The sequence below is a fragment of the Euleptes europaea genome, chromosome 10 (genome assembly GCF_029931775.1).
Source record: "Euleptes europaea isolate rEulEur1 chromosome 10, rEulEur1.hap1, whole genome shotgun sequence".
NCBI classification, from domain to species: domain Eukaryota; kingdom Metazoa; phylum Chordata; class Lepidosauria; order Squamata; family Sphaerodactylidae; genus Euleptes; species Euleptes europaea.
In genome coordinates, this window is record NC_079321.1 from 14,154,626 (window position 1) to 14,170,514 (window position 15,889).

General features: G+C 45.9%; 1 protein-coding gene across 1 annotated transcript; it reads left to right on the plus strand.

Moving 5' to 3' along the window:
- Nucleotides 1–600: 600 nt before the first annotated feature.
- Nucleotides 601–13,596, plus strand: SPATC1L (spermatogenesis and centriole associated 1 like). Its single transcript, XM_056856055.1, has 5 exons — nt 601–790; nt 3,770–4,117; nt 6,416–6,754; nt 11,766–11,917; nt 13,202–13,596. The coding sequence occupies exons 1-5, from the start codon at nt 601–603 to the stop codon at nt 13,526–13,528; spliced, it is 1,356 nt and encodes a 451-aa protein (XP_056712033.1). The 3' UTR covers nt 13,529–13,596.
- The last annotated feature ends 2,293 nt before the right edge of the window (nt 13,597–15,889 follow it).

Consider the following 15,889-nt stretch of genomic DNA (forward strand, 5'->3'; position numbering starts at 1 on the left):
AAAGGAAGGAGATTGTAAGCCGGTTTGATTCTCCTTAAAAGGCAGAGAAAGTCGGCATATAAAAACCAGCTCTTCTTCTGACAGATGGTGCAATGAATGAATGAAATGGATGTCGGGAAGAGGAAAACTTTTCCCATACTTACTCTTCAACAAGATTATGCCCTCTAGGCCCTTAAGATCCATGCTTTTTCTGCATCCCCAGAGCGTAATAAACTTCTAGGAGAAGACGCATGTTGAAGACAGCAGAAAACCCTCGGAACCGAGGGCGGTTTGGGCCCTTCCAACAAAACCCTTTAATCTGGCCCTCCTCCGCATGCAGAAATCACTGTGGCTCAAGATGCTCCTGGATTTGCCCATTTTATCCCCAAAGCAAACTACAACGAATTCAGCCGCAGGTAGGCCAGGTGCGCTTCCCGTCGATCAATCCGGCATAAGCGGCCACGGACTGGGTTCTGTTAAGAACCGGTGACGTCATAATGGTATAGAAACATTCTAAGCCCGTGGGCCTTTCAAGAACCCCGGGGTCAACTGACTCCTGTCCATCCGAGTCCGCCCCTTAGAAATTATTAAGATAACTCTTCCTCGCCAAGGAGGAAGAAGATGACCGAGGAGTGGATGAAAAGAATTCAGGAAGAAAACGCGCACCTAAAAAATCAAATCAGGCTACTGAAGGAGAACTATGAATTACGCGTAATGTTGGGTCAGCAGTGTGAGAACAGCATGCAAGGGCAGTTCTTAGCTTCTCACATCCCTCCGGGGTATCCTGAGGCTTGTTCGTTGGCAAAAGGAGGTAAAGGGCAAGCTGAAAGTTGTTTTTTTCCATGGGAGCAACACTCTCAAGTACGTTTCTGTCTGTGTTTAAACTCATCCGCCCGGCTCATCCCTGAGCGGTCAAGCCAACCGGTCCAGAGTCCCTTTTTCAGCAAGACCCTTGGGTAGGGTTTCCAGGTCCCTCTTCACCACAGGCGGGAGGTTTTTGGGGCAGAGCCTGTGGAGGGCGGGGTTTGGGGAGGGGAGGGACTTCAAAGCCATAGAGTCCAATTGCCAAAGCAGCCATGTTCTCCTAGTGATCTCTATCGGCTGGAGCTCAGTTGTAATAGCAGGAGATCTCCAGCTAGTACCTGGAGGTTGGCAACCCTTCCCTTGGGCAGTGCTGTCGCGTAGACAACTGAAGTGAATTTGAGAGCCAAAAAAAAAATGCATTTCTTGGGCAGGTTCCTCTTGCCCGAAGCTAAAGGATAGGGTTCAGGTACATTGTTGAACATTTGTAAAGGGCAGTTAGGAACTTTGTGTAGAGTTACCAGCCTCAAGGTGGGCCCTGAAGTACTCCTGGAATTACAACTTGTCTCCAGACTACAGAGATCTGTTCCCCAGGAGGAAATAGCAACTTTGGATGGTGGATTTTGTAGCACTACATCCCCAATGAGCTCCCTCCCTTTCCCAAACTATTGGGAATAATTCTTATATCAGAGGTATGGATCGTATGATTATGGCTGGTGAAAGTCAAATAAGGCACGCACACACAATGAATAGACAAAGTCCTTTTGTCTTAGCAAAAACAAACTTTACTCACTATAAAATGGGATAGGGTAATTGGAGGTTAAAATAAGAAATCCTCACTACATATCTAGTTCCCTATACGTGCCAGAATAAGTTTCTGGCCGTTACTAAGCTTAGGAACATGGCATCTCTAAAATACAGAGTTGCCCCATCTTTACTGTTTGGTATCCAAAAAGCAACTAACTCGGCTCTTTCTTTAGACAAAGAAAGAGCTGTAATATGCAGATTATGCGTACGTCACAAACAACATGTTTGCAACTGATCCTCTCTGACCAATAGCTAATTGACGCATTGGCGATTACATCACCTTTTGAACTGGTCAGCATCTATACAATTAATATTAACCCTTGTCTGTCGGACATGTAACGAAGCTCCCTATCTAATCCTCAACACAAACTCCACCCTCAAATCTTTAGGAATGTCCCAAACCAGAGTTGGCAAATCTCCTGTTGTGGCCGTGGGAATACTGTCTCAAGCCTGCCAAACAGAGGGGACGCATATTCACACTGACAAAACGTGTAAATTGCAAATGCTCAGGGCTGTTTGTTTCCAAGGTGGTAAGATTGGTCCATCAAAGACATTACCGGAGTCAGTTAGAAGCAATTGCTTCCGGAGAGCAGGTCTGATCTCTCAGATCGGGCCACTTGACTTCCCCCATGAAAAGGCAGAGATGGACCGTTACTACTTTTTGTTGCTGAAATGTGGAAGTAGCTAATCGAACTGCCGGTGAATTTAGCCTCTGCCCAGGCATGGTTTCCCCAGCTTCCAACCCAGTCCAGAAATCCCACTGAAAATAAATGAACCCATTGCCCATTGTTAGGGAGAGGGGAAAAAACCCCACTCAATTTGTAACTAATGAGTAGACAGCAATTCCAGAGGGGTAACTGTGTTGGTCGGCTGTGGCAAAATTAAGCAGAAGTCCAGTGACGCTAACATAATTTATTTCAGCAGAAGCATTTATGAGGAAAAGTTCCGTTTATGCATTCATAGCAGCTATATTTATTCCTAAAGCTACAAGCCATAGAAAAGGTGTGGGAGATATTACAGGGAGAAGCCAGTGTAAAGCAAGGACCAGTCACAGTGTGATTAATCCATTTAGAGTAGGTGAGGACCATGGCAAAGTGCTGATAGGCCGGGTAGGAGCAGCATAAATTCTAATGCTCAAAAGTACAATGTGAGACATGGTGATCGGATTTAATCGGGGAGTATACAGAATAACTTAATGTTGAACTAACTGACATCTCTAAAGGGCGGGTCATGCCGAGACATTGTTTGAAGATCAGTTGTAATTCTGGGAGATCTCCAGGCCCCACCTGGCGGTTGGCAACACTAGCTGGAAGCCACGAAGCAACACAAACTGATACCAGCCACCTTGCCCCCTGAACACAAGGTGGGAGGGAGTGAAGTCAACACAGCACCCATTGTATTGGCAGGGTGTTCCTGTGTCTGGTGGGACAATTGCATTTACTGTCCTGTTGGCCACGCCAAGCCATGTTGCCTAGTTGCAGTTTTAAACACATGGATTGGGAAGTAAGTCCCACTGATCTCCATAGAACTCCCTTCTGTGTACAAAACCACACAAAGGATTGGGATGGAAAGTCTGAAAAGTCCTCCCACTGAAGCATACGTCTTTTGGCAATGGTATCGGCGTTGGGGAGGGGCTGTGGCTCAGTGGTACAGCATCTGCTTGGCATGCAGAAGGTCCCAGGTTCAATCCCCGGGACTGATGTTCCCAAGGATCGATCCCCGGTCCCAGGATCAATCCCCGGCATTTCCAGTTAAAGGGACTGGGCAAGTAGGTGATGTGAAAGTCCTCTGCCTGAGACCCTGGAGAGCCACTGCCGGTTGGGTTGCCAGGTCCCACTTCACCACTGGCAGGAGGTTTTGGGGCGGAACCTGAGGAGGGCGGTGTTTGGGGAGGGGAGGGACTTCAATGCCATAGATTCCAATTGCCATAGTGGTCATTTTCTCCAGGTGAACTGATCTCTATCGGCTGGAGAGCAGTTGTAATAGCAGGAGATCTCCAGCTAGTGCCTGGACGTTGGCAACCCTGGCTGCTGGTCTGAGTAGACAACACTGACTTTGATGGACCAAGGGTCTGATTCAGTGTAAGGCAGCTCCATGTGTTCATGTGTAATCCATTGCAAATATCCAGTGGACATTCTCTGCTTTCTTCAGTGACCCTACCGCGTTTTCCCTTTTATTGTAGGCCAACATCTTGGAAGAGCATTTAAAAAAACGGAACTTGAAGTTCAGCAACCGTCAGCCCTGCTTGAGAATTTTAATTATTCCGCAAACGTCACCTCCAAAGAAAACTCGGTTCTGTGTAATCCCGGCACCCAGATGCAGCCCAAACAATTCCACAGTGATCTTCCTCTTTTCCAGCTCAGAAGTGGGGAGAAGAAATTACCACCCTTGTCCAGTGTGTCGTGTTCGACGATCGGTGGGAAACAGTTCGAGGAATTCACAGACATCGCAGGGTTTAAGAAATCTTGGCTCACAGACAGCCCCTTGCCGGGAGGTGACAAAGCGCAGGCCTCGTTCCCCCTTAACATTGGTGAGTAATAAGACGGCCAGGTCCCTCTTCACCACCGGTGGGAGGTTTTGGGGGTGGAGCCTGAGGTGGGCGGGGTTTGGGGAGAGGATGGACTTCAATGCCATAGAGTCCAATGGCCAAAGTGGCCCTTTTCTCCAGGTGAGCTGATTTCTGTCGGCTGGAGATCTGTTGTAATAGAGGGAGATCTCCAGCCTCCTCCTGGAGGTTACCATAATGTAAAGCAGCACAAATAGGGTTGCCAGGTGCCCGCTGGTGGTGGGCAACCCCCCGGCAATTTACCACTCTGCCCGCAGACCACCTGAGGGTCGGCGGGCAAATGTGCACGTGCTCGTACATACCGCGCGCACGTCACTTCCAGCTTAGAACCGGAAGTGCCACCTCACAAGGGCCTTATATCACACAAACTCTTAGTTTTAAAAGGGCCGCTTTACCCCTCAAACTAAGAGGTATAAGGCCCCTTGCGAGGCGGCACTTCCGGTTCTAAACCGGAAGTGACACACGTGTGTTGGTGCGTGCACATGCCTGATATCAGCAGAATAGCCTGCCGCTGGAGGAGAGGGGGGACCTGGCAACCCTAAGCACAAAAGCTCCAAAGCAACAGATATATCATCTACATAGCTTTAGTGTAATTGACAAAAATGTGAAATACAGAAAACAAATTATACACATAACACAAATATCCTATACAACAAATATGCTACTAATCACACCATGGGAAGTCCATCCAGTTTATACTCAAAGTCCTTAGAGACTTAGAGTGCCAAACTTGTAGTGAGGATAAAAAACTTTCTTAGCTCGAATATGTTCCTGATCAGTACTTTCCATGTATGTGGATAGTTTTCCAAGCGACTGATGCTAGACGTAGAAAGGCAGGCCCGCATAAAAGCAATAGTAACACACAGGAAAACAATTCTGAAAAAGCGGGCATTAGAACATAATTGTGAGCTGTCCATACTTAGTAAAAAGTACCACATACCTTCCCACATCTTAACTTCCTCTTGTAAGCGCCTAACTAGTTGCATTATAGTGTAGTCTTTGGCGCCTGAAGGGACTTCACTACCATAGAGTCCAATTGCCAAAGCGGCTGTTTCCTCCAGGTGAACTGATCTCTATCGGCTGGAGATCAGTTGTAATTGCAGGAGATCTCCAGCTAGTACCTGGAGGTTGAGTAAGCCAAAATAAACACGTCTGCACTAATACCAATGGTAAGAAAGACAGTGCAGGAATTCAAGGCAACAATAAATACTGACTCAACTAATGAAACATCAAGGTGTATTCAGTGCATTTCCAAGTGAAAGAGGACTAACAAATATATACAATTATTTACAAAAAATAAAGATATAGATATTTCAAAGATATAGTTGGACAGACATCATTGCTAAGGTATCAGTTCCCGTTGTATCCCGTTGGGAACTGATACCTTAGCAATGATGTCTGTACAACTATATCTTTGAAACATGAAATTTATTATGGAATGCAGCATCTGTAAACAGATATAGTTGGAGAACCTATCCTAAAGGGATGGAGCAATACTGTCTGGATATGAGAGTGTGCATGTTTAATTACATTGATTGAACGGAACTGATGAAGAAGAAAGAAACGATCGTCTTCCTACATACTACTATTTATCTGCATGTTTGCTGAGTTCATGTAACCAGCTTATAGAGTTTACCTTGGATCAGTGTACATTTGTGGACTTTGATTTTTTTGTAAATAATTGTATATATTTGTTAGTCCTCTTTCACTTTGAAATGCACTGAATACACCTTGATGTTTCATTAGTTGAGTCAATATTTATTGTTGCCTTGAATTCCTGCACAGTACCTGGAGGTTGGCAACCCTAGTTAAGGAGGATATAAGGAGAGAGATAACTGTCCTAATACATACATAAAATGTGTTTCATTAGAGGCTGCCATCCTTCTTCTGGGACTACAACTGATCTCCAGTCTACAGAGTTCAGTTCCTCTAGAGCAGGGGTGTCAAACTCATTTGTTAAGAGGGCTGGATATGACATAAATGTCACTTGGTCAGGCCGGGGCATGCCTTGCCAGCCTAGATCGGGGCTGGAGGGGGTGGTTACTTGATCGGGGCTGGCTCGCGGGCCAGATAAGAGCTCTCACCCCTGCTTTAGAGGAAATGACGGCTTTGGAGGGCAGACTCTGGGGCATTACATCCTTACTGAGCTCTCTTCCTCCCCTTACCATTCTGCCCCCAAACCCAGAGCTGTCAACCATATCAGGAGGCTCTCTCCATCACTGACGTCACCCGCCACTAAATTTGCTCTCTCTTTTCTTGTAGCTTACTACAAGGCTGGAAGATTACTCGGTTCTAAAGACATGTCGAATCACTACCCACCCTGGTCAGAAGAAATGGCTTCCTCGAGTCCTGCGGGTGCTTCGCACAAGGGCGATGTCCCCACACAGGCTGCGTTTTCAGAGGACCCCCGACTTCCCAAAGGAGATTCCTCAACCGGGATTCCTGCCAGGCAGGCGTATTCCTTTGGAGGCAGCTCTCTGGAACCAAGGACAGACAAAGCACAGCCTGAATCGGGAGAGATGCCCAGGAAGAAGCGCGTCTGGTTCTCCGATGCACCAGCCATAGACAGACAGAAGAAGGTCCACACGTTCTACTTAAGTGGTAATACAGAGGTGTTGCGAGCAACTGGGGTTAAAGATGTTGGTGGTGGAAAGTGCCATGAAGTCACAGGTCATTATGCTTGGGAGTTTTACCGGAGGTTCGTTACTGGCTGGACCCACACCTTCCTGTTGGGAATCTATGCACCAGCAGTCTCCAACCTCAAATCAAGTCCCCGCCCCTTTAAACGCTGCTTTGTAATTGGCTTCTAGGAGCCTCGTGGCGCAGTGGTAAGCTGCAGTACTGCAGTCCAAGCTCTGCTCACGATCTTAGTTCAATCCCGACGTGAGTCGGTTTCAGGTAGCCGGCTCAAGGTTGACTCAGCCTTCCATCCTTCCGAGGTCGGTAAAACGAATACCCAGCTTGCTGGGGGTAAAGGGAAGGTGACTGGGGAAGGCACTGGCAAACCACCCCATAAACAAAGTCTGCCTAGGAAACGTCAGGATGTGACGTCTCCCCATGGGTCAGGGATGACCCGGTGCTTGCACAGGGGACCTTTACCTTTTAATTGGCTTACCTGTGGTGCTTACTGTGAGAGAAAATTCCTCCCCGCCCCCAGCCCAATTGCCACATAAAAAGCATTTTAAGAACAACAGCATAAAAAATGGAGCAATCTGAAAAAGGGGGAAGAAATTCAAGCCTCGGTTTTAAAAAGCCCTTCTTTTGCTCAGAAAGAGCTCTGAGGAAGCAGGAAGTATTTCAATCCCCCTCTCTGGACATGCTGCTTTGTAACTAGCTGTGAGCGAAACCAAGCTTGCGTGCCCCGCACTTTGCTTTATGCGTGGGGATTTCACTCAGGCATTGCTCAGGGGAGATGGAAGAGTTGGGTTAACAGAGGAATGGGAAGACCCGGACATTGCGAGGGCTGGGCATGAGGTCATCAGTAATGGATGGAAAATGCAAGCATAAGTCCAAGGAACAACCAATTCAGACCGGGGGCGAACATGAGTGAAAGTACACATGCATAAACGACCACAGTCAACTTATGGGGATCCTGTAGGGTTTTCAAGGCAAGAGACCTTCAAAGGTGGTTTGCTATTGCCTGCCTCTGCATATCAACCCTGGACTTCCTTGGTGGTCTCTCTTTCAAGTACCAACCAGGGCCAACCCTGCTGAGCTTCCAAGATCTATGAGATCGGGCTAGCCTGGGCCATTCAAGTCAGGGCTAAAGATGTTAAGTGGGAGAAATACTGTGAGAGATGTAATGTGATGTGTACATATGGGGCCTATTTAGGGTTGCCAGCTTCCAGGTGGTAGCTGGAGATCTCCTGCTATTATAACTGATCTCCAGGCGACAGAGATCAATTCAGCTGGAGAAAACGGACTCTATGGCATTATACCCTATTGAAATTCCTCCCCTCCTGAAATGCTGCCCTCCTCAGGTTCCACTCCTCAAGTCCCATGAGAGCCAGCGCGGTGTAGTGGTCAAGAGTGGTGGTTTGGAGCGGGGGACTCTAAATCTGGAGAACCGGGTTTGATTCAGCAGGGCGAGGGTGTCCATCAGCCTGCGGTGCTGAGAACTGATATCTTTTCTTTCTCCCCCTGTCCTTTGTTTTAAACAGAACAGCAAAAGCATGCCTTCTATTTTCCCACACCATCACTGATTTAGAGTTTTAATATCCTTGACTTGCTCTTCTAATTTTTGAAAGCAATCTTGCATTTACAGATTCCGCCAGATTCTTACCCAACTTTCCTTTTATAAGTTAATCACAAAAGTGTAACCCGATGGCAAAGGATGCTGAGAACTTTGACACAAATGCCCAATCAAACTTACTGTGATCACAGATGGCTTGTGAATCAATTTCCTGATCAGATCACTTCTGTTCTATTTGGCTTGGAACATGGTGGAAATCCAACCTGAAGGACTTCCATCAGTGGAGCGAACTTCTCTGACTGCCCCTTCCTGCTTAGCGTTGTCAACGCCGGACTGGGAAATTCTTGGAGATTTGGGGTTGGAGCCTGAGGAGGGCATGTTTTCAGGATAGGAGGACCCCAGAGGTGTATACTGCCATAGAATCTACCCTCTGAAGCAGCCATTTTCTCCAGGGGAACAGATGTCCGTTGTCTGGAGATCTGTTGTAATTCCAGGAGATCTCCAGCCACCACCTGGAAGTTGGCAACTCTTTTTACCTGCTACGGTCCCAGATCTCCCCCCCAAATGCTGCTCCTGGGGAATAGGAGACCCCCCCCCCCTTGGAATATCATGAGGGGAAAAATTCCCCATCCCTTTGCAGATTTGGAAATTATTGGTGGGATCCAACCTTTTGCCATTGCTTTTGAGTCTTGAGTCTTAAGGTGAGAAATAAATATTTTGAATAAGTGTAAATCAAAACATTTGAAATGCCTTTGGATGAGTGATCCCTTGGTGTCCAGGTTGGTGTCTGGAAAGAGCCTTGCAAACCTGATAAGGAGAGCTTTAAACTAAACCCTATGGGGGAGTGAGACAAAAATTCAAAGCGTGGTATGATGCCAGTAACTGGAGATGAGAACACTAAGGTATACGGGGAGTGGCAGGTATGCAAGGAAACATTAACTCAAGGGTAAACCCAGAAATGAAATCCTCAGGGCACATAAACCATGGATTTATGTGCCCTGAGGATTTCATAAACCATGTCTCTACACTAATGCACAGAATATGAGAAACAAGCAGGAGGAACTTGAAGTCCTAATACAGGAAGGAGAATATGACCTAATAGGCATTACTGAAACTTGGTGGGATGACACTCACAATTGGCATATTAGGATTAAGGAGTACAGCTTGTTTTAAAAGGATAGGCAAATAAGGAAGGGCGGGGGAGTAGTAGCATTATAAGTCAAGGATGTGCATACGTGAGGAAATACATGAATCTGAGCATGGAAGTTCAGTCGAGAGTCTCTGGGTAAAAATAAAAGGAGTAAGAAATAATAGTAATATTATGGTGGGGATATGCTATAGACACCAAACCAGGCAGAGGACTTGGATGAGACACTCCTAGACCAGATTACAAAGTTCCCAAAGAGACGGGACACAGTTGTTCATAGGAGATTTCAGTTATCCGGATATCTGCTAAAAGTGAAAGGTCAAATACATTCCTGACTTGTCTTGCTGACAACTTCATTTTCCAGAAAGTGGATAGGGAAACAAGGGGGTCTGCTATCTTGGACTTGATTCTCATCAACAGGGAATAACTGGTTGACAAGGTGGGCACCCTGGGTAGTAGTGACCATGTAATTTTGAAATTTACAGTCTTGGGCAAGGGAAAAGCTGTGCATATAGGTTGGACTTCAGGAGAGCAAATTTTAACAAAGTTATGCTGGGTAGAATCCCATGGTCAGAAATGCTTAAGGAGAAGGGAGTTCAAGAGGGGTGGGAGTTTCTTTAAAGCAACATATTGAAGGCACAATCACAAACGATTCCTATGAGAAGGAAAAATGAGAGGAGCCCAAAGAAGCCAGGATGGCTCCATAAACAGCTTTCTAAAGCTTTAAGAAATAAAAAAGACTTATTTAGGAAACGGGCCTTATAACCAAGGATGACTATAAACAAATAACCAGTGCTTGTAGGAAGAGTGTTAGAAAAGCTAAAGCTCAGTATGAGCTCAGGCTAGCGAGAGATGCTAAACACAACAAAAAAGGGTTCATTTGTTACGTTCAAAGTAAGAAAAAGAGTAAGGACATGGTAGGCCCATTGCGGGGACAAGAAAGTTAAATTATAACAGGTGATGAAGAGAGGGCAGAACTGCGCAATTCCTACTTTTCCTCAGTCTTCTCTTTGTAGGGAAATGATGCTTAACTTGGTAAAAACAGAACAGATGATGGAAGGAAGTTGCAGCCTGGTATCAGTGTAGGGGTAGTTTCTTTAAATGAAACTAGTCTATTTAAATGAAACAAAGTCTTTAAATGAAACTAAGTTTCTAGTTTCTTTAAATGAAACTAAGTCCTCAGGGCCAGACGAATTGCATCCAAGGATATTAAAAGAAGGCCAGATGAATTGCATCCAAGGATATTAAAAGATGTAATTTCTGAGCCTCCACCTGTTATTTTTGAGAACTCTTGGAGAACAGGTGAGGTGCCAGAAGACTGGAGGTAGGCAAATGTTTTCCCCATCTTCAAGAAGGGGAAAAAGAGGATCCGGGTAACTACTGACCCCTCAGCTTGATGTCTATGTCTGGAAAAGTTTTAGAACAAATCATCAAACAATCAGTCCTTGAGCATTTAGAAAGGATGGTTGTGATTACTAAGATTACTAAGTTTCTCAGGAACAAGTCATGTCGGACTAACATCTCCTTTTTTGAGAAAGTTACTACTTTGTTGGATCAGGGGAATCTGTGGACATATTTTATCTTGTTTCCAGTAAGGCTTTAGATAAGGTTCCACATAATATTCTTGTTGACAAGTTGGTAAAATGGGGTTCAGATCCTATTACTGTTAGGTGGATCTGTAACTGGTTGACAGATCGCACCCAAAGAGTGCTTGTTAATGGTTCCTCATCCTCTTGGAGAGGAGTGACAAGTGGAGTGCCTCAGGGATCTGTCCTGGGCCCTGTGTTGTTCAACATCTTTATAAATTATTTGGATGAAGGAACAGAGAGGATGCTTATTAAATTTGCAGATGATTCTAAATTGGGAGGAGTAGCAAATACGGCAGAAGACAGAGCCGGTATATATGGTGATCTTGACAGGCTAGAAAACTGGACTATAACTAATAATATGAATTTCAACAGAGATAAATGTAAAGTTCTGCATTTAGGTAGGAAAAATCAAATGCCTTGTTATATGATGGAGGAGACTGGTCTTGGCAGTAGTATGTGCAAAAAAGATCTAGGGTTCTTAGTAGACCATACACTGAATATGAGTCAGCAGTGTGATGTGGTAGCTAAAAAGGCAAATGTGATTTTGCATCTTTATCCCCAGTCCTTTCACTTAAAGGTCTTGTGGTTTTATTTTAGAATTTTGGAGTTGAAGGGAAAGAGCTGAAGAAGTATGTGTAAAACTGCTTAGCTCTCATTCTTCCCTGTGTCTTTGGTTTCTTGTAGATCTCCAGATTTCTCAAACCAACAAGAAAAATGGGCGCATAGTGGGAGAGATTGCCTTCCAGTTGGATAGGCGCATCCTGGCTCATGTGTTTCCTGGCATCACACGCCTCTATGGATTCACAGTGTCCAACATTACTGAGAAAATCAAGCAGGTAACTCTCCCAACACTTGGAGGTAAATTTGGTCTTTGGCCAAGACATTCATCTCTCAAATTCAGTGCCAGATTAACCATACAGCAGAAGTCTTGAGCCTCCACACTCCATTTACTACTAACCTCCTTCACAGGGCTGTTGTTGTTTTTTTAATCATATTTTCCTTCAAGTTTGGGGTTTTCCTCAGATATGTAGAAAGATCTGTCTTGTCTCTCCATGGCCCCAGTCTTCGGATGTAAGTATCCACAGATGGGGCAATGGTAAGAATTAGATATACTGATAAACACTATTAAACAATCCGTTCTCTCGCATAAACCCACTCTTTCCCCTATCCCTAAAGAGAAGGGGAGGGAAAGGGAGGGATTAAAAAGAAAGAAAGAAAGTCAAATAAAAAGGGGGAAGAAGGAGGAACAGTTAGAGGTGTCTGTGAAGCGCTAGTGTGGTTCAGGTTGGGACATTAAAATAGTCCTGTAGCAAGCTGAGTGAAGATGGTCCCTGTTGTGCTTGGCAGAGCTGCAGGGGCCACCACCACCCAGTCCCAGGCTGTGGCAATAATGGCACCAGGTGAGACATAAGAACATAAGAACGGCCCTGCTGGATCAGACCAAGGCCCATCAAGTCCAGTGTTCACACGGTGGCCAACCAGGGGCCTCTAGGAAGCCCCCAAACAAGATAACTGCAGCAGCATTGTCCTGCCTGTGTTCCATGGCACCTAAGGTAATAGGCATGCTCTCCTCTCATCCTGGAGAGAATAGGTCTGCATCGTGACTAGTATTCATTTTGACTAGTAGCCATGGATAGCCATATCCTCTATGAACATGTCCACTCCCCTCTTCAAGCCTTCCAAGTTGGCAGCCATCACCACATCCTGGGGCAGGGAGTTCCACAATTTAACTATGGGTTATGTGAAGAAATACTTCTTTTTATCTGTTTTGAGTCTCTCACCCTCCAGCTTCAGCGGATGACCCCTGCGTTCCAGTATTATGAGAGAGGGAGAAAAGCTTCTCCCTGTCCACTCTCTCCATACCATGCATCATTTTATAGACCTCTATCACGTCTCCCCTTAACCGCCTTCTTTCCAAGCTAGACAGCCCTAAGCGTTTTAACTGCTCCTCATAGGGCAGTTGCTTCAGCCCCCCTGATCATTTTGGTTGCACTGTAACCTGTCACCACTGGCACTGGCCAAGGGGAAACTTGGCTCCTGCGCACCAGCTTGCGAATAAGTTAAAGGGCCTGACCATTCCTGAAGTAATGGCTTTTTAAAAAAATCCCGCCCCGCTCCAGATCTCTATGAAGTCCCTGGATGGTTCTGTGGATGAGAAAAAGTACCAAGTCATGACCCAGCGCTATTTAGACCTGATCGCTCACCTGGAGAAGATGGGCTACCATACGGATATCCACCCAGCCTTTAGTGAGTTTCTCATCAACACCTACGGCATTCTGAAAGAAAGGCCGGACCTGAGTTCTGACCCCATGCACAACAACCCCGCCGACCTTCGGAAGATGGTGATTGACATTGTGCCACCCAAGTTCCTCGGCGACACCTTACTGCTTTTGAACTGTTTGTGCGAACTTTCCAAAGAAGACAACAAGGTCCTCTTTGCCTGGTAATGCAAACTGCGACTCTCGCTCCCAGATCTCTAAAAGGAATAGAAAATACACAACATCTATCTAATAAAAGCCAATCTGCTGAGGGCATGATGTGGGCCTTTTTGTATCCAGGGTCTTGCTGACTGATGGGTTTTCTCAACGTTGCTTTCAGTTCAATCTGTACTGTTACTGTTTTTGTCTATACTGTAGTTTTATATATAAATCATTATTGTTCGCTGCCATGGAAGCCGTGTTTTGGCTAGATTGTGGGAGATAAACGTTAGAGTAAATGAAATAAAACATAATTGTTAATGTTCAGTTCTCGGATGCTGCCTCTCTTGTTACTCAGGAGAGAGGTGCCAGCCAGCCTAAGCCGACCTCCTTTTCCAGTTCTGTTTAGGACAACCCTGCATGTTATCTGTTTGGGGATTGGAATGCAGATCTGCACTGTGTCTGTTTGGGGGGGTGTACCCCCCCCAGCCCACTCTCTCAGCATTTTAGCCTGTATGCTTTGACCGGGGGACCTGGCTCAGTGATAGGGAAGGTCCCAGGTTCAATCCCTGGCATCTCCAGTTAACAGGACCAGGCTTAGGGTCGCCCGGTCCTTCTTCGCCACCGGCGGGAGGTTTTTGGGGTGGAGCCTGAGGAGTGTGGGATTTGGGGAGGGGAGGGACTTCAATGCCATAGAGTCCAATGGCCAAAGCAGCCATTTTCTCCAGGGGAACTGATCTCTATCGGATGGAGATCAGTTGTAATAGCAGGAGATGATGAGAGGGAAGGCATCTTGACCATCTTCTGGTCACTGGGGGTGTGTGGGGGGAGGTAATTTTGAATGTCCTGCATTGTGCAGGGGGTTGGACTAGATGACCCTGTTGGTCCCTTCCAACTCTATGATTCTATGAGATCTCCAGCTAGTACCCGGATGTTGGCAATCCTAACCAGGCAGTAGGTGATGTGAAAGACCCTGGAGAACCACTGCCAATCTGAGTAGACAATATGGACCTTGATAAGCAGTCAAACATGAACACACATGAAGCTGTCTTATACTTAGGGTTGCCAGCTCCGGGTTGAGAAATACTTGGAGATGTTGGGGGTGGAGCCTGAAGAGGGTGGGGTTTGGGGAGGGGGGAGTCCACCTTCCAAAGGGCCGTTTTCTCCAGGTGAACTAATCTCTGTTGCCTAGAGATCAGTTGTAATAGCGGGAAATCTCCAGCCACCACCGGGAGGTTGGCAACCCTAAATATGTGAGATGTATAGTTAATCCTCACTGGAAAAGACAACAATGCTAGGAAAAGTTAAAGGCATGGTCCTTCCTACAGGTGCTAGATTTCCTTTGCTCCTTCGCTTGCTGTAGTTTTTGGGCTGGTGAGGACAGGCTGGTTGGCTGCTTCCATATATGGTAGATAGGGTTGCCAGCTCTGGGTTGGGAAATACCTGGAGATTTTGGGGGTGGAGTCTGAAGAGGGCGGGGTTTGGAGAGGAGAAGGACTTCAATGCCATCGAGTCCAATTTCCAAAGCTACCATTTAGAGGTTGGCAACCCTAATGGTAGACACAGGGACATCATCATGGGTATGTTGCCCCACAATTGTAACATTAAAGAGCATTAGCATACTGACTAGTGATGTCGATGCCATGTCAATCTCCAGGGCTTTGTGTAAGTCCCCACTAATATACTGTGAAAAAAGATCTGAGATGCTGACTGTTTCGGAGTACTTTTGGCAGAATTACACCGGCCTAACAACAAAGAACAAAGTCAGGTCCAGGTAGGGGTGACAACTCCCAGTTAGGAAATTCCAAGAGATTTGAGGATGGAGGCTAGGGAAGGTGGGGTTTAGGGAGGGGAGGGACCTCAGCAGGGTATAATGCCATAAAATCCTCCCAAGCAGCCATTTTTTCCATGGGAACTAGGGCTGCCAACCTCCAGGTGGTAGCAAACTTAAACCAGCGGTAATGCCAAAAACAATTATATTATCAAAGTGTATTTTACAACTGTGCCTAAAAACCAAAATTATAACATAGGATAGACTTTTTTTTTCTATTTTACAAAGCAACCTTACTGTTAGGATTGCTTGTTACATAGTTCAATAGTCCAATAGAAACTTTGTTACACCACCAGGATAGGCGTGCCATATAACAGCAAATTAGCGATCCTTTGAAGTGGCGTTTCCCCGTTGTTCTTCACACTCAAGAACGAAATGCGGGATGTATGGAAGCCATCAGCGTAAGTAGCTGCGAGCCATCAAGATGTGGGGTATCATGGCTTACAGGGGTCCGGTTATCACCCTGTTTCGACCCCTCACCAAGGTCTTCTTCAGAAAGCACTATAATATTAAATATAAATTACGCTAGTACAATGTATCTATATAAATGGCATAGACAT

Excerpts from the sequence above, each read along its gene's own strand:
- SPATC1L (XM_056856055.1), top strand. The coding sequence starts at position 601 with ATGACCGAGGAGTGGATGAAAAGAATTCAGGAAGAAAACGCGCACCTA. Across the intron at positions 791-3,769 it reads TTGTTCGTTGGCAAAAGGAG|GCCAACATCTTGGAAGAGCA; the intron begins GTAAAGGGCAAG and ends CTTTTATTGTAG. Across the intron at positions 4,118-6,415 it reads CTCGTTCCCCCTTAACATTG|CTTACTACAAGGCTGGAAGA; the intron begins GTGAGTAATAAG and ends CTTTTCTTGTAG.